Here is an 18,567-nt window from a genome sequence, read left to right as displayed (position 1 = left end):
ATCAAACAGCACTAACCTCATCCTAATATTATCCCCTTTACAAAAACTATAATTATCAAAATATCTGAATTAGTCTGAATTAATATTTAAAAGTAAGCATGATCCAGAAGTCTACATTTTCTTGTCATTAATACTGCAGTATTTTCAGTAAGGGGTCTATAAACTATTATGAAGTCCATCAGTGACAATCAAGAAAGAAAATAATCAGTAGCTTCTTGCATACTTTTATTTTGCTGTTGGGCAGAGGGTGGGAAACAGTTTACAGAGTAGCATACCAAAGAGAAGTTGAAAGGGGAAAGGATGCTCACCTTGTCTTCACATGCCTCATCTAGAATATCAAGTGCCTCAGAAGAAATAATTTTATTTTTATCATGTAACTGGGTCACCAGTAACTCAATCCCCCAGTTGCTGAAGAACTCTACATTTGCTCTCAGTAATACTCGTAAGTGTTTTGTTGCATACAACCTGCAGCTCTGCAAAAATAAGGAAAATACTTTTTTGAATGAAAGAAAAATAGCTAATGTAGTTAATGATTTATCACTTTTAAAAATACATTTCAATTACCATATTTTATAGCAAGTAACTGCATTGCACACCTTAATGCATCAAAACTACAGTCTACTTGAAAGCTATTTCTATCTTATCAAATGGGAAATTTGAGTCTGAGATCACAAGTAATCTGGTCACTGCAAATCTCCTTGGAAAGCCCTTATCAATTAGTCATTCGCTGTGATGGCATCACATAAATTCATCAGAATACTCAGTAGAAATACCTTGTAAATGACCAGTGCAATTGTATATACTATCATGTATGTAATGTTTTGAAAAAAACAAGAAAATCTTAGAATCTCTGGGGAATTTATTGTAATAAATTTTATTTCCCAAAAGTATCTGATCTTCAAAGCTTCTCAGAAAACCTTCCAAATATAAAAATGTTATTTTCTGTAATATGATAGTCTCCCAACACTTAGTTTACTACTATGAATTTCTCTAAGTGACAGCAGAAAGTACCACCTTGTCAGTTCCTTGCCAAATAAACAGCACAAACAGATTAACATAATTTTTATTAGAAAAATTACATGCAAAATAGAAGCAAACAGGCTTAATCTACAAGAATTTGCTCTGGAGTAAGCACAGAACAATCCTGAAAACGTATGCTTACCGGGAAAGGTGTTATCTTTACTTAGACAAGCATAGCTATAAAAGACAAAATCCTTCTTCAGGTCTTCAGTCCTTACACCTTTAAGGCTATGATAGCTATAATCAAGTACATTTTTTATATGTTAAATTATAAATTATCTGTGATGGGATGCATGTGAATATCTTTAACAGATAGGTGAATTGGTCCAGGTTGGACAGCACTACCTAGGTTAACAATATCTTCTGTTTTGTTGGTTTTTTTCCCCCTCCAGAAATACTTGGCAAGCAGGACTTGAAAGAAAATGGGAGTAGGAAATGTCAATGTGCACAGTTAATTTAAAAAATATTGTCTTGTTATTTCAATTTCAAGTATCATGTGCACATTTCTATTTATTCAATATACAGAGGCTTATTTTTTGGAAGGGAGGTGGGAATGATGTCACACAAGTACCAAGAATGACTGTGGCAACAGTGATTTGCAATTCTAATCTAGGCTGCACAACTGTTTTGAAATGGCTTGCATCCCATTTGTGGTATACCTTGTATATGGAATAGAGGACTAGCAGCATACCTATTAAAGATGAGAACAAGAGCTACTATGCTGAAATGATCACTTGATCTAGATGTTAAGTCTACAGAATAACACAATAACGTGAAACCAGAATTCAGTGTCATTGTAGTTCAAGTGTTAAAATCTGTCTATAAAAAAAAAATCGTTACTACTATAACTATACTGAATGGGATACAGAGAACAAAAGATAATAATCTTCACTTCCTGAAATACTTCCTGAACATAAATTAATCTATCCAGATAGCTAGTGCAGAAATAGCACAATTTATTTTCTGCTTGGGGAAGGAAAAGATGAAGCAAAATCCTGGAATGTTTTTACTTTTGATGGGAAACAAAAGGAAAACCAGTGTAAAGGATATCTGAGGAAACAGGCATTCCCCTCTTTCCCCCAAGCATGAACTACATAAAAAACATAGATAAAGCCCTGTACTATATCTGTCAGAAGATTCTTACTTTTAATAGTAAAGGTCTTTGTGACCCACAGAAGTGATGACACAAGTCAGAGGTCACTATGCTCAGATGATTACATAAAGCTCAGCATAGATGCCAGTAGATATAGGATAAATCTACCTCTTGGTCACTCATGAAGAAAAAAGGTCATGAACTGCAGCACTTGAGGAAGCACTGGCTACTCTGCTATTTCTACCATGAGCTGGCAGAAAGGCAACTGAGGCAGTATTAATTTGCTTCAGCATGAATGACCAAAGCACATCTGGAAGTAGGTTAAGATGTTCTTCTGATTCGCTGATCTGTAAAGATATTGCTCTGTAAATGTTTCTGTTGTATATAGTCACCCCAAAAAAGCTACTCTCCCCTTCTAACACTAAACTGACTACAGAAATGACTTTTCCTTCTTCTGAGACACGCATTTGCAATGGCTAACAAACCTGCTTCACATCTTTGGGTAACTGCAAAAGGTGTATGAGGCTATAACCTCAGTTAGCTCATGAAATAGAGCATCTTTAGCTCTTAAATAAAGATACTAAAAGTAAGATATTTCATTTAAAAACTTCTCAGGGAATTAAAATTTCTGTAGGGAAGAAGCCTTACTGGAGATGGTCTTTCTCCCTTACAGAACACATCTTTTTAGAAATTATGCCCAGTTCCATGCATTTTTATTGTTTTTAAACATAATTTAGAAGCCAGAGGTAGCATACAGAATCAAAAAAATCACAATTTGTCTTCTAGATTCTGAATCAATACAAACCGTTCCATAGGCATTTGCTTACTATATGGGGTCTACTCATCCTACCAGATCCTCATCAGAAGTCCTTGAAAAGGGAAGTTGGAAGGGCTTGCAAGTGCCTTCTTTGAATGGAACTGCATGTTCATTTTTAATCTTAGGATTCACTTGTCCAAGGTGACAGAATGACAGTTTTGGTAATATTAAAAAATATATACTCCCTGTGGGACAGAGTAGTTGAGTGGTATAAACTGCACCAAGTTTCAATATTTTCCTATTGTGCTTACTAAACACAAAGGAGTAAATCTTTGTTTGTTGTTGACCATGCTGCTGTTTCAGAATTCCAGATGGTAAACATCAGAAAATGGCAGATACCTTCCCCTAACATCTAAGCAGACATACTTCCAAATTATTCCTCATTCAGTGAAACTGCCCATGCAAGTATCTGTCAGTTCATTATTTCCATATTCTTTCTGGTATCTTATCCTCTCTGAATTGACTACTACTTCCACCTCACACAAATATTTTAGTTTCTGGAAGAGACTTGTAGTTTTGCCAATTACAGTAGCTCAAAAATACCACTTATACCATTAAGAATACAGTTAATATCAGAATAATCAAAACGTTTTATCCTTTGGATTAGCTCTTTATGCTTTGATCTTCTATTGGGAGCACAAACACCAGAAACAATAAATACAAGCATTTTGTCCAAGAGATGATACTGGCAATATTCTGTACACCAAGCATTACCAAAGGGTTCTTTGAAAGGTCAGCATTTTGCTTTTTTGTCAAGTAGTAGTTAATGACATTTTCTCCTCAAATTCTCAGCAGCTCATTTTCCACCATAAGAATTTATGCAGCTGGGCACATGTAAATCAGGAAAAGAATTTCTTAAGGAAGTAAATAAATTTTATCCAAGTATGAAATCATCAGTGGTTGATGCAAATGTAGATCCATTTCTGCTGGCTGAGACAGTCCATTCTATTTGTGCTTTTCTTCTTTTAGACCAAAAATACAAAATATTTTCTTATGAATTCCAAGCAGGTCAACTAATTTGGGAAACAAAACACTGAAGTGTTTTTATTTATCCCTAAGGATTCAATACACTATCACAAAGAAAGTCAGGCTCTATTTAAGAGGTTCAAACAGTAAATCTTCCTTCTCTTATAGTATCCTGATAGTAAAAGATTCATTTACATCTGTGATAAACAAGATTTAATTTTTTTATATTTCTTAAATGTGTTATACTTTTTGTTTTTAAGAAAACATTCAAGGGATTCTCATGGTACTGCAGGGTACAAAAATCAGGGTACAGTCTCATCCAGTACAACACTGAACAGGAGAATTTAAGTCACAACACATCTCAGCTGTGAGTTTTCCTAGAGATCACTATTGTTAGAGACCTGCTATACCTGACTGCACACCTAACTCTGGCATTAAGGACTACTGACCTATCAATGCACATATTTTATAAATTAAACTGAAACCTTTCTCATAAGTTGGTGTTAGGCAGTTGAGAAAATATATCCTAATAATTTCTATTCTTTTACATTTCAAGAGACTTCCAAAAATAGACAGTTATTTAATCTCTGCTGTTTCCCTAGACAACGTTGCTAGATCCATGCATCAATGTGAGACTGGGAAACAGAAACATTAGAACTCAGCAGTCATAGGCTACTAACATAGGCTAAGACCTTAAAACATCACGGATGTGAGTACCAGTGTTTCTAGCAAGAAAGATCTCCATCTTTAATTATTTAGGTTGGAGTTCCAAAATTTGAGTTCTTAAGTTTCTGAGTCTGTATAATGTCTCTTAGCTTTCTCCAATGGGTTTTACCTTGACATCTGTCAAGCTTTGGCATTAAATACTCATGGTAATACCAGTGCAGCCTATTAAAATTCAGATCATGATCTTCAATCCTTTTCACAATCCCAAACAGACCAGAACTGAAATGGATAAACCTGTAGGCTTGTCATGGCTTAAATCTGGCCAGCAACTAAGCACCACAAAGCACTCGCTCACTTTCCCTCCAGTGGGGTCGTGGGGGAGAGAAAATCAGAAGGGTAAAAGTGAGAAAACGTGTGGGTTGAGATAAAAACAGTTTAACAACTACAAAGAAATAAAAAAAAATGGAAAAAAAACACACAAAGAGAGAGGAAAATAAACCCCAAGAAAAACAAGTGATGCAAAAGAAACAATTGCTCACCACTAACCAACCAATGCCCAGCCAGTCCCCAAGCAGTGGCCCCCCATTTTATTGCTGAGCATGACATCATATGATATGGAATATCCCTTTGGTCACTTGGAATCAGATATCCCAGCTGTACCCCCTCCAAACTTCTTGTGCACCCCCAGCCTACTCGCTGGCAGGGCAGTGTGAGGAGCATAAAAGGCCTTGACTCTGTGTAAGCACTGCTCAGCAATAACTAAAACATCTCTGTGTTATAAACATTGTTTCCAGCACAAATCCAAAACAGCCCCATACAAGCTGCTATGAAGAAAATTAACTATCCCAGCCAAAACCAGTACAGGTCTCTACAAGCTTTCTTAATTTCTAAGGTGCTGGAGAGTGACATCTATCCTATTTGCAACTGAAGTACAAGAAGTATTTACTACCCATTGTTCATTAAGCTGAACTACAAATAGGTGGAAACTGTATTTTTAGTTATCATCACTAACAGCAGCAGAAGCTCTCTTTCTGGCTTTGTATACGCTTGGGACCGTATGTTCAGACACTATCTCCACCCCACTTCAAGCCAGTCTGCTTACAGCTAGTGATACCTGTATCAGAGTTGAATGTATTCTGGTTTGTTTCCTTTGTTTCCTCCTGGGAGGCGGTGGAGGGAGCCAGTACCCATTGACATGAAATCTCAATAGAAACAGCTAAATGAAATTCCACTGTCTAAACAGCTTTTAACCAGCAGTCATCTAACAGAAGCTTAGAAGTCTAATAAAGACACAGGCATATCATCACAACATGTGAATTTCTATTTCCTTGCTCAGACTAGGCATAAAACACCTTTGGAGAAAGGATATCAAAGTCATCACTTCTTTGAAAAATTACTTAAAAATCAGTCAGTAGGGAGTCTTACCCTCTTCTTTCAATGAGTCATTCCTTCAACCCTAACTATCTTTATTACTTTTAGACTCCTCTCTTTACCTATAAGAATTATCACATCTTTTAGTCTTGGAAATATCCTTGATTTCTTTCTTTCCCTCTCCTCTTCCTAAATAAGAGATATTTAAAGCTAGTGTCTACCTTATTCCCTCTTGTATCTACTTTAGAGCATACTCTGCCTTGTCCAAGTGAGAGGAATAGCTTTCCCTTAAGTACTGAAAGTTCTTTCCTAGTTAGATTTCAACTTAATAATTGTCATTTCCCTGACATTAATGTTTGTCTACTATGCTACACCTGATTTCTCTTTTCTTAAAGGTTCAAGAGCTTCCTTTCCTAAGTCTGCATGTTATTTCCACTCACCTTTAATTCAGAAGTGCAAATCTCAATGCCTACTTCTGAACCACCCCCTTGTTCCAGGAGCTATACCTTCTACTCAATTCCACCACAGTAATCTCAATCATTATGAAAATAGTATATATCACTGGAAGGTTAATCTGCTTATTCCTGCTAGAAATACACATTTCTGTTTGTGAAAACAGTGCCTTCACCATTGATTTAGGATGTCCACTGACCTAGACAATAATGTTATATTTGGTTTATATTAGATTTACACATTTAAAGACTTTAGCTCCCTTCATACATGAGAGAAACATCTGTTTGAATGACTTAATTTCTTGAGCACAAATACAATGAAGGCATGAAGTCCACAGCAAATTCAAAAGCTATATGAATAGGAGTTTCATTTCTCTAAACACAAACATAAAAACCTTTCTGCATATATATTATCTTAAAGTCACACACCTTGAATAACAACATAAACTTCTAGTGGCAAATAACAATGGAACGTAAGTTGAATCAAACTTACATCAGTAGCTGCTGTCAGGATTTTAGAAAGGATGACTCTTGCTAACCCATCTCTGCTGTAATCCAAACTAGAAACAGTCAATTTTAACAAGTGATCCTGGTTCTTCAAAGAACAAAGATTAAGGAGACTGGGGGGGGGGGGGGGGGGGGGGGGAGGGGAGGAAATAAAAATTAGTATTTGAATCCACTCAAACTCACTCACTCACTAATTTAAACTTGAATACTCTGAATTAGATTTTCAGTTCCATAAATGCAGAAGAAAACAAAGTAAGGTCTTACATGAAATGGACTGACTTTAAACTGTTACAGCTGTTAGAGTCAAAGGGAGACCAAATAATGCACTAAACTGCAAGGGAAAAAACCACACCAAACCAACACTTTTTTAAATTGCTATGTAACAGTCTTGTCAGTATACTTGGATGTTCATGAAGCTCTGTGAACAATTCCACATTATAAAACATTCTGTGTATACAGCTTGACATAAGGTTAGTCCTATTAACTGTATAGATTTTATTGTAAATGAAGTTTTCTATAGCCAGTAAAAAACTTGCATTCTAATAAGCAATGAAAACAACTTAAAAAAAACCCAGAGTACATCAAACCACCTGAATCTTCTCTTCAAATTTACTATATTTCAAATAAACTGGCCATTGGCCAAATTACTCCCAAAGGAAGGTAAATTTATTTGTACCCAAAGAAAATTTTGAACTGAAGTTTAGGTACAACATGCATCATCACATTTCACACACAGTATGATACCTACCAGTTTGTTGAGGTTTTGTTGTGGTTTTTTTTGTTTTGGTTTTTTTTGGTGGCTTGCTTTGTTTGTTTTTTTAAACATTTCAGTACAGTATCATCTTTCCTGATACTGATTTCTGTCAGATAGGTGTGGACAGGAAAAAGTAAGCTATTTTGTAACACAATCACGCATATCTGTTCAGTAAGACAGACTAAAAGGCCACTTAAAAAAACCACTCAAAACCTGCACAACTAAGGATCTTTACTTGAAAATAAATCAAAATAATTTTAAATTTTTCAGCTTTACAGACAGTGGTCCTCATGCACAGTTTACAAGTTTCATAACAGTTATACCCGTAAGTACAATTCAAACAGAATAAAGACACTCACCACTGAAACACATTACATTTTTCAAGCATTTTCACTCCATGAGGTTGACAAGAGAGAGTACCAAAAAACAGAAAGTAGTGCTGGCTAAGGGTATTTAGTAACCCATTATTTTGAAGACAATGTTCAGGTTTCGTTCCTGATGAAGAATTGAGCCAATTTACAATATCTTTAACCAATTCCTCCAGGTAACCTTGTCCATCCTAACAAAACAAAGAGTAATAGCATTTACTAGTAACAGAACTGGGCATCTCTTCTTTACCAAAATCCATCATTTAAAATTCCTTAAAATGTACAAACACAATACAGATACAAAATAGAAATGCTGTTTGGCAAACACAATTCAAACTAAAGAAAAAGGTTCAAGGCAAATAAAAGGAGTTTAGCTTGAAGACATCTTGGGACCAATTCTATTCTTTCCAAGAAAAGGATCATTCAATGACATTTAATTCTGGCCCAAGGCATAAAAGTCTTTAGCACACAAGAAGAAAGGAGGCAGACAAACAAAGGATATACATAGAAAAAAATCCAAACAAAAAACTCCCAACAGAAGCAAACAAAAAAACCCCCACAACCAAACCCTAAGTTGCATTTAATAAAGCTGTATTTAATGAAACTCGTACTTAAACACAGTTGTCTTCCCAGTGTCTTATCTGGACAATTCAAGATTTTAAGTTATATTTCTTAATTACGCTGATCATTTTAGGTTTAACACCCAAAGTCTACAGAAGTCTTTACTAAAATTAAGTTTTTTTCCTCTAAGTGGCGTACAGCAGCACTCCTCATTCTATCTCCAGTCTTGTAGCTGAAAATTTCTTACCTCTTCTGATTCAAGAAGAAATTCAGTAAACTGACAACCCACCACAGTGAGCTGCTTAGCCTTGGCATAGTCCAGATCCAGGTTGGCATACAGTTTACTGCTAGGCTTGTAAAAATATAGCAATCTTCTTACAAACCTATGGAAAATAAAAAAGAACTTGTTATATTTCAGTAAGATGAGGACAGTCTCACATTACAAAATGATACTGGTATAAAATATAATTTATCACTAAATTAGCTTATTGGCAATAAATGTTCAAAAGTTATTAAAAAAGAATAGCAAGTATCAGTAATGAGTCTATCCAGACACAATTTCAGAGATGCAGCTGTACGGTCTATGCCATGATGTAAAATAAGCAAAGGAACTCAAAATCTCTGTGCTCTTAGAAGCCATAGCTTCGTTCTCATTCTCATGCTTATTTATTCTGCTATAGTTTATCCTGTGGTGGGTTTCAAAGACCATACTATCTAGACTTACAAAGAGCTAAAGACGAGTCTGTCTTAATGTTTATGTGACATGACTTTTCCTTAGTTAAGAAAGAAATAGTTAACGCTACTGTAAAAAAAAAATGGCCTTTTTCTGGCAGAACATTTTTTTTCAGCAACAGTATTTTCATTCACCTCACAAACATTTCTGAAGCACAACACAGTGATCGCAAATGCAGACTCTCAGACTTTTTGAAACCATGGTGAGCAATATAGTTTGAATTTCACATTGCAGGAAAAAATTTCAGCAAAGAGCTTCCCCCATCAATTCTTAGTAAAAAAATAAACACATTTGTGCTTTAAAAGAATACAGAATGTTCTGTCTGAAAGTAGATATGTCAAGCATTAAGAAAGTTTAACTAAAGTACTGTCTTTAGTTAAAAAAATGAGAGTAAGCCACTATCCCAACTCCAAACACAGGACCAATTATAAAGGAAATCTGAGGGCTTCTTTAAATTTTGTCAAATGAAGTGTATTTTACTCTGGGTTATTAGCAATAAATATATTACATATATTTGCACACATTTATATGTGAGTGTATATATACATGTATACTTAAGTGTATATATATGTATGTATATATATGTACATGTGTATACACACACTGCATTAACTGTATCTCTATGAAATGATCTATTCTATATCAAAAATATCTTGAATTTCACTTTAACAGCCATAAGATCATCACAAACACACTAACAGTAAAAGAAAAAAAATCAACTTATGGAAGAACAAATAAATTTACATTTCAAAAACAAAGTGGATGAAAATTTTTTATGATCAGCAGTGAAACTAGAGAGATTTGGTGGTTAAATAGTTATAATTCAACAAGAACAACAGCAATTTAAAGCCATTAAAGCATCTAACCCACAATCCTGTAGAAAGGATCAACCAAATGAAAAGGTTTTAAAAAAAAATCAGAAAAAAACACAAATGTAAAATTAAATTATGACTATGATTACAATGGGACTACTACTTATGCTGGGAATATAAAAGTTGCCTGATTACTTTGTAGGAAAATGTAAAATTATGCAGCGTGAGCCTTTCAGGATATGTTTTTCCTTTAGGTTTTTCCTCAAATTCATGCAGAAGTAGCTTTCCATGCCTACAAATACAGAACTACTCTTCAAAGTAGTTTGTTTAATCAAATCAATTTCTGAAATTCATGTTAAAAGTGACATCCAAGAACTAATTAGGAACGCTATTACCACACATGCACAAAAGTAATAAAAATACCTTAATGCCAACAGACATAAAAAAGGAATCAGAGCTGTACTGACTGTCTTTTCAAATCACACATGCTTCCCTTGTCATTAATAGCAACTAAAAATAACTTCCTCTTGGGTTTTGATGAAAGCTATTAACTATATAGTGGTACAACTGTAGACCTATTCCATCAAAATTTGTCAAGTGCTGACATCAAACACTAATGTATGAAATGTTAAAGAGGTAATACTTTAACATTTAAAATGAAATAGGGCATTTGCAAAGCTAATATGATTCTTGTTTTAGGGAGTAAATATATAATGTATCTGTGCACAGAAAAGAAACCACTAAAGCTTAAAGACCTGTTTATTTAAAGCAAATATTGCAACCTAATTATCTGAATTTTTATTTCTGCTGCTTATCTATAGATTGTTTTATGTGTGACACATCAAAGAATGATTTATTGGAACATTAAACCCCAGTTTTTCCAAATTTTTTTCTTCAAAGGAAGTCTATGTAATTTTTACATACCTGTGCAATTGTTCATCTTTATAGTTCCTTAGATTTACATTTGGCCACTAGAAAAAACAGCAAATATAGCATTATATGAAACTTGTACATCAGTCCTTGATTAGTCACTAAAATTTACTAATTTCTATTACAGTTCTATTCACCTAATAATGTGTTATCTATAAAATAACCTCTTATTTTACTGAAAAGCCCACATTCTTGCTCCAACTGACTGCAACTCCCTTTCCCCATCCCCCCTGCACTGCCAGGAGAGGAGGTAGAAGAGTTATGAGTGAAGTTGAGCCTGGGAAGAAGTGGAGGGGTAGGGGGAAGGTGTTTTTAGTTTTGTCTTTGTTTCCCACTATCCTCCTCTGTTATTAATTGGCAATAAATTAAATTAATTTCCCCAAGTCGAGTATGTTTAGCCTGTGGCAGTAATTGGTAAGTGATCTCTCCAGCCTTAACTCAACCCATGAGCTTTCATTCATCTTTTTTCCACTTGTCCTACTGAGGAGGGGGAGTGATAGAGCAGCTTGATGGGCACCTGGTGATCAGCCAAGGTCAACCCATCACACCAGGACTAACAAGTCTCTAGGAATCACAGCTTCATCATACAGCCACTAAAGCCAGCAAGTCTAACCCAGGTGGCCAGGCATATAGCACTGCACTTAACCACGTTAAAATAAAATTCTTGATACTCAAGCAGACCTCTGTGTTAAATACTTTCTATGAAAATAGCAAACTATGACATGCTAACAAAAATAAACAATTTTTCTCAGTTTCTTCTCTGCAAATAGCAAACATTTTGATACACATAACAGGTAAATCAGGTGTTGTTGTTCTTGTTACTATTAATCTGACTTGGTTTAAAAATAATAATTTTTCTGTTATAGCTCACCTAAATATTGCTTATTAAAATGGTATTTAAACTCCTCTGTTGATACTTTGTAAGATGTTTTAAAAAGGATCACACAAAGCTATAATACTCTCTTCTGGAGCTATCTTTTCTTCATATTAAATTTTCCTCTGTTTTTACAGCCATCTGTTGACTCTATGGTTTTAGATTTATTTTTGTTGCTACTAGTATCTTGGAAGAGACAGAAAAAAGTATGTCAAACATTTTTCTTTCCTACCTAAGCAATACAGTTATATATTTCCAATTGGTATAGCAACATTAAGACATATAGTGCACTAGTTAATGATTAGTAAAACTGACTACACTAGTAACATTGAACCCACAGTACCATATTAAGTATGAAGCTCTACTGTTAACAGTCTCAATTCCTCCATCCTGACCACTGCCACTTTTGCTGCTCTTTTTAGCAGCTTAGACGGCAAGCTAAGCAAGTAAAAAAAGGCAGTAAGGGAGCATATGAGATGCAAGTAGCGAGGTGGTAGGAAAGCTGATGCTCCGCAGCTGTGAGGCTGCAACTGAGACAGAAGGGAGGTGAGTAGCCACATGAGATGGTGAAGTCCAAACACTGGAATCTGGATCCTGCTGATTCAGGGACTAAAGATGGACCACTCTAGTAAACTGCACAAATCCAGTGTAAGCTAAGATAATGTTAACAGGAACGAAAGTGGTTAGAATTTAACCAGAAAACACAGTAACTTCTCATTCTGAGAGACAGAAGTCATCTCTGATTTTAAGACATTTAGAACTGTTCGACAGGACACTAGAAAATATACTGCATGGGAGGTCTGAGATAACAAGAAAACTGACAGCTTGACCTAAATTTCAAGGGATAAAAAACCCAGAACAAACCAAAAACCCCCTTGGTTGTCAACTACATAAAACTTCCATTATCAAAGTACTACACAAACTAATTAAAAAGTGAGATTCTGAAGAACAGTTTCTTGATAATATCTTTAATACTGAATCAAAGGTAAAAATATCTATGATGAATAATCATAGATATCTAGTAGTCTAGTAGTATTACAGTAAAAATTCTGTAAACAGTGGAATTCAGTGGAACAAAGCTACTGTCATGTACCTATTCAAGTCTTTATACCAGAGAGATTCTTACTCTCTTAAGTTTATTAGTCCATGAAAAACTACACAGAAATTTTTAGGGGGATGTTATTTGGGGGTGGTGGTGGGATGGGGTGGCGGTGTGCTCCCCTCTTCCCCCCCCTCCCATCCTGACCTAACAATGAACAACTGTATTCAGCTCAAAGTGGATACGGGAGTTTGACTTGAACAGCATGTTTATCTTACAGAATAGATAACAGATGCAGTCTAACAAGCAAACCAACTGAGCGACACCTGGAGTGAAGCAGGGGCCTCATAGCTTGGTGTTGCTTCGTTGAAGGCTAGGAAGACTCCTGCACATCTGTAACCGTAAATCTATCTGTACTGAATCCTCTCTGCTCTGCACTGAACCATTGGGCCCAACTGACCTTCCTGAATGGACACCTTGTTAAGGGCCAATTGGCACACAATAATTGACTTGGTCCCACCTTGTCATGAGTATAAAATCTGGCATTTTAGATTATTTTTTTTTCTCTCTGAGGATGAGAACCCTGACTACAGGATGGGTTGACAGGCCTGGACCCCTCTCCTCCCCAAGCAGGGATGCCTCTTTGGTAAGATTTGTGCTTCCGATTACATCGGATGCTATCCAGGACAATATTACTAACAAAAGCGCTGTACTTTTAACTCGAGCTTGATTTTTGCAGTACATGTATTTATCAACAGCAATCCCGAACTTGTTATATCTGTTGCCTTAATGAATCATCTATTTATTTTTTTCAACTCTGTGAAACTGTTTTAGTGAAAATCCTTAACTGGGCTCTGACAGACAAACATTAACTCTGATGAGCAGCTGTACACATAATCCTTTAGACCCATTGACCAGGTCTGAGACTAGGATTGGATCTAGCTGCACCTAGACTCCTCTCTGAGAAGGAGTTTAGAAAGCAAGGGGATCCTCTCCAAACCTCCTGACTCAACAGGAGGGCTGTTGCCCCCACCCTGGCCACTCATCAGACTCAACGTGACAGGCGGGTGTTGGGTTTTTTAATATTATCCTGATAATGTTTGTCACCATTAACTCTGTTTTGTACTTTTGCCATCTTTATAATAACATAGTAAATATGACAGTATGAAAATGTTAGAAAATGTTACTTGGGGGTAACAATGGAAGGATGGCTTTGATGCACAGAATGACAGGAGCTATTTTGGCTCTAAGACTATATGGAGTACTCAGAAGGTTTTCTTACTCAAAGAAAGTAACTCCTCTGCTTAAAAAAAAGAGGCAGTCCCTTAAAAGCTGTACATTAAATATATTTAAGATAATTCCCTCTGTCAGAGATGTTTCCTATAATTTGTGAAAACAAATTCATTTTGTAATGAACTTGATGCTATGAAATTATTTGTATTAGTTCAAAACGTACAATAAGACTGCATAATACTGAAGTTTTCATATGTGGCTCAGTCTAAGCATGTGAAGCTTGATCTAAAACCCACCTCCAGCCTTTATTTTCAGTGCACATTATTTTTTATTTTTTAAAAAAATCTGCTATGAAACTGAACAAGGCAGTATCCTATGTAGTTTGGATTGAAGTCTAAATTATTAGCACCTTTAAAGTCACTATATCTCATTCCATAAAGTCTATTTCTATACAAATAAAGTTGTCTAAAATTTAATATATGCTTATTAAGAAACTTGTGATTTAACTGTAGTGTATTTTTGTATATAGTTTAAGGGTTGTATACAAAGATACTATATCAGCACTGATTAAACCCATGAGATCCTAATTTTCTGAAATCAAAGAGGTTATAGGATATAGTATGGAATTGATATTAGAAAGTCAAAGCTCACATGTGTAATGGAGACACACAACACACACCCCACTCCCATCCCCCAATAATTTTATAAAAATAGTATCACGCCCATTTTATGCTCACCTTCAATATGGTCCCTATCAGATTCCAATTCCACTCAAGGTTCTCTTTATGAATGAGAACTTGGCTGTCTCGAAGATTCATTACAAGTGCTTCTTCTGTATCCTGGAATACAGACATAAAAAAAATACAGTAAGTTTCCTTGCATCATGTCTTGTCACATGATATACTTACTGTTCATGTAATAATCATTAAAAGGGCTATGCTCCACAGTATTTTTTGCATTTGAAAGTAAACTGCATGGTTCTAGAACTGCATTAAAAATCTAATAGTAAGAGATTATAATTGGGACTTAAAAGCATTAAAAATTATTGTAATTTCACTCCTCAATTTCTAGAAATACAATATATTATCCACAAGTAGCTAGAAGAAAAATTAAATGAAAAATATTCTACAAAGAAATCACATAAATTACTCTGAATTAAATGACAGAATGAAGCTTGGGGGGTGGGATATAAGCCTCCAAAATACAAAATCAAATTCAGTTTTGAAAATCAGTAATGGTAATACCTTTAAAATAAAGATGTCTTTCTGCACACGGTATTGATCCCTTTTTTGGTGGGTTGAGATTGCTTTCTGAATAATATGATCTAAATGGAGGCTGTAAGGTTTAGGTCCTCTTTTCTTCATCTCATGAAAACGTTTTAAACAGCTGAGGGCGGCACTTGCTCGTCTAATAGAAAAAAAATACTATAATCGGTATTTGACAACTTATTCAACTAAAGAGTGCCACTGCTATATCTTGAGTTAAATAAATATAGCTCAAGAAAGAATTCATCAACAATTCCAAAGCCTCTTTATATGTTTTTATACTACCATATCCCTCAGTCTTGTACTAAAATTATACAGAAAAATGTATTTCAGAATTTCTAAGTATCAAAGTATGAGCCTTATTGATAACTTTTCTTCTACTCTGCAATTAGTGGTACCTTTCAGAGTTCCCAGAAGATATTGCAAAGTTTAAAGTTGGTAAAGTACTGTGAGATGTCACAGCAGATCAACATTCCACAGTGAAGTTGAGATGGCTAGCTTCAACTGACTAAAAATACTATTTCTTGTAAATTCTCTTCCCCTCCCCAGAGGGTGGCAGGAGTATCAGTAGTATATTTCCTGCTCTTTATATCTAAACAGCTCACCAAAAGCATGTAAGAAATTTTCTATGAAAAATAGGAAGTAATAGAAATGACATTTGACACGGGCAGAAACAGTTAATTGCAAAATAACAGTAGCAGAAAAAAAAATTACTGAGCAAATAAAATAAGGATGTGCAAAAACCAGGAGGTAAGTCTACCTTTCTTCCCCATAAACAAAAATTCTCATAGGGTAGGTGTTAAAGAAAATGTATTTTGAATTAAGAAATTGAAAGTGCTGAAGCTGCTAAATGGCAGAACCAGGCCTTGTCCCTTGTACAGCCTTAATCCAAGGCTGGTTTAAAACTTAGTCAAGTTAATCAGTGGGAGAATAGAGAAATAATAGGTGATCAATTTGTATACACAGGTGCTCTCAGAAACACAGGTGTTTCTAGAAAAAATTAGTATATGTGAATAGGAATTGATTGTTCAAAGACTAAATGTGCTCGAAGGATTGTGTGAGTTAAAGCAGGCAGAAAGAAGATCATGATCCGAGGAGGACCTTGGAACCGAGGCAGAGACTGGAATCAAATAGATGAATCAACTGGGACAGGGTCAGGTGATGGATTCACAGAACTGACAAGACCAAAGGAAACTTCTAAAAACTTCAGACATTGATTAATGATTTGATAAGTGTATATAAGCTGTGCTGTATCCCTTTGTTCTCTGCCACTCACTGAGGTGGTGGCCCAATCCTGAGTTGTGATTAAAGCAAGCCTAGTGGTACCCATCTCTGTGTAAATTTTTCCTTTAACAGTAGGAGAGTGGGTTTTTTGTATTCTCTTCAAACAAACAAATACCTGTGAATTCGATCACCTACCTAAATTACATAAATTTAATCTGTAACAGTGTTTACAGTTTTTCAGAGTATGAAACAATGCAGAGTGTTGACCAAAACCAAGATCTCTAAATATCACAAATACTACATCTACAAAATCACTTTATTCCAACAAAACCTGGACTTCTTACTACTCTATCAGGTATGTCCAAAAAGTAAAAATACTGCAAGTAATCCACAAATATATTCCTTTTGCTTTTCATCCTTCCTCTCCTCCCACACCTTTGACCAAGTGGAATACCCTGTGAAGGAGTTTCAGATATGATCTTTTTGAAAAATAGCTGTGTTTTCACGTATCAAAATCTTCTAGTAACATGCAAGAAACCTTCAAAACTAAAAAGCAGAAGAGCATTAAGTTTCTGGGAAGCACTCTACAAGCAGCATTTATCATTTCACAGTAGCATTTCAAAAAGATTCTGTACTTTATCACTGACAACACAACGGAAGACAAAATACAAAGTTACGATACATTTATCAGAATATTGACCTAACAAACCAGATCAGGAATGGCAAGGGTAATTAACAAAAACATTTCCTATAATTTACTATTAGAAAAAACCCCGACACACTCAATTTAAATGGTGTTCTACAAAGAAATGCAAGTAAGACCACTGAGTTAGAGAAACACATTTTAAAGACACTGGAATCTAATAAATTATTTTACACAAGAGAGTTTAAATTGTGTGAAATACCCAGGAGACAGTATTTAATTTATGACAGAGCACTTCTGAGGTTAAATTGCAAGATTACTAGATGTATAGAGAAATTCTAAAACTTAAGGAAAACAAAATAAAAAAGCCCATAGGTTTTTAAAATTTCAAAATTCAGGTATTTCTCATTCAAAGAGGAATAGAAAACTTCTATAAACATTTGTTTCAAGTCAGATGCCTAAAAATACCTCGAGTACCATGAGTGCCAAACAGTTCCTAATGCTGCTTAACATGCCACTGCAGAATGCTGCACGAAGATGTTTAAATTTTCTGTTCAGTGTTATATTTAAATGGAAATGAACTGAACTGAAAAAAATTATCAGTGCAAACTTCAAACAAAAGCACCAGAAAGCTTTAACATAATTACTATTGTTACAATGATAATTTTCTTCTAAAAAAAAGTTTTTAAAAAAACGGCCCCATGCCAATATTATGGTTTTTTGCTCTTGTTCACACTAATAATGATTCACTGATTTGGTCTATTACTATTTCATTAGCTATAGATAAACACCAAAAGATAAAAATTGGTACAGACTTTTTTAGTTTGGAAAGCTTAACTGTATCAAAATGCCGAAAAAGAAGTGTGAAACAATGAAGAGGTCAAACACACAGAACATGTCTCAGATGGTGCTTGGTCAAACAGTGCCTTAGAGTTAATTTAAGAAAAATTCTGTGTAAAAAAAGTAATAAAATCTTGCAGTCTGTGCAACAGTGTTCTGAAATCTACTATCAAAACTTTCTTTCCAAATGTCTGAATTTCTAAACTGTTACTGTAAATAGATCACACTTTGGGAATCATGCACTGGAAACTATTTCCCTAGTGTCACAGAGCATTTCTATATTCCATTTTTTTTTTAAATAAAGACAGAAGTGGTTTCAGCCATCAGAAAACTCGTAGTGTAGGTTTTCACTCAACTGCAGGGGGAAAAGGAGACATACAAATTTTCACTTTTAAGTGT

General features: G+C 35.1%; 1 protein-coding gene across 6 annotated transcripts in view; it reads right to left on the bottom strand.

The window, feature by feature from the left end:
• The window catches only part of LOC129734860 (rapamycin-insensitive companion of mTOR-like), a 109,226-nt gene that overhangs the window by 23,053 nt on the left and 67,606 nt on the right, over nucleotides 1-18,567 (bottom strand). For 5 of the 6 annotated variants that reach the window (XM_055700192.1, XM_055700191.1, XM_055700195.1 and 2 more), the window contains 7 exons: nucleotides 15,441-15,603; nucleotides 14,934-15,035; nucleotides 11,045-11,091; nucleotides 8,823-8,958; nucleotides 8,006-8,205; nucleotides 6,879-7,005; nucleotides 309-473 (listed from right to left, as the gene is read on the bottom strand). In XM_055700192.1, the coding sequence (XP_055556167.1) occupies nucleotides 309-473; nucleotides 6,879-7,005; nucleotides 8,006-8,205; nucleotides 8,823-8,958; nucleotides 11,045-11,091; nucleotides 14,934-15,035; nucleotides 15,441-15,603 (940 nt within the window). The remainder of the gene's footprint in view (nucleotides 1-308; nucleotides 474-6,878; nucleotides 7,006-8,005; nucleotides 8,206-8,822; nucleotides 8,959-11,044; nucleotides 11,092-14,933; nucleotides 15,036-15,440; nucleotides 15,604-18,567) is intronic. The other variant, XM_055700193.1, reaches the window with a different exon arrangement.

This window comes from Falco cherrug (genome assembly GCF_023634085.1).
Source record: "Falco cherrug isolate bFalChe1 chromosome W unlocalized genomic scaffold, bFalChe1.pri SUPER_W_unloc_1, whole genome shotgun sequence".
Taxonomy (NCBI): Eukaryota; Metazoa; Chordata; class Aves; order Falconiformes; family Falconidae; genus Falco; species Falco cherrug.
This window is presented reverse-complemented; position numbering and strand designations above follow the sequence as displayed.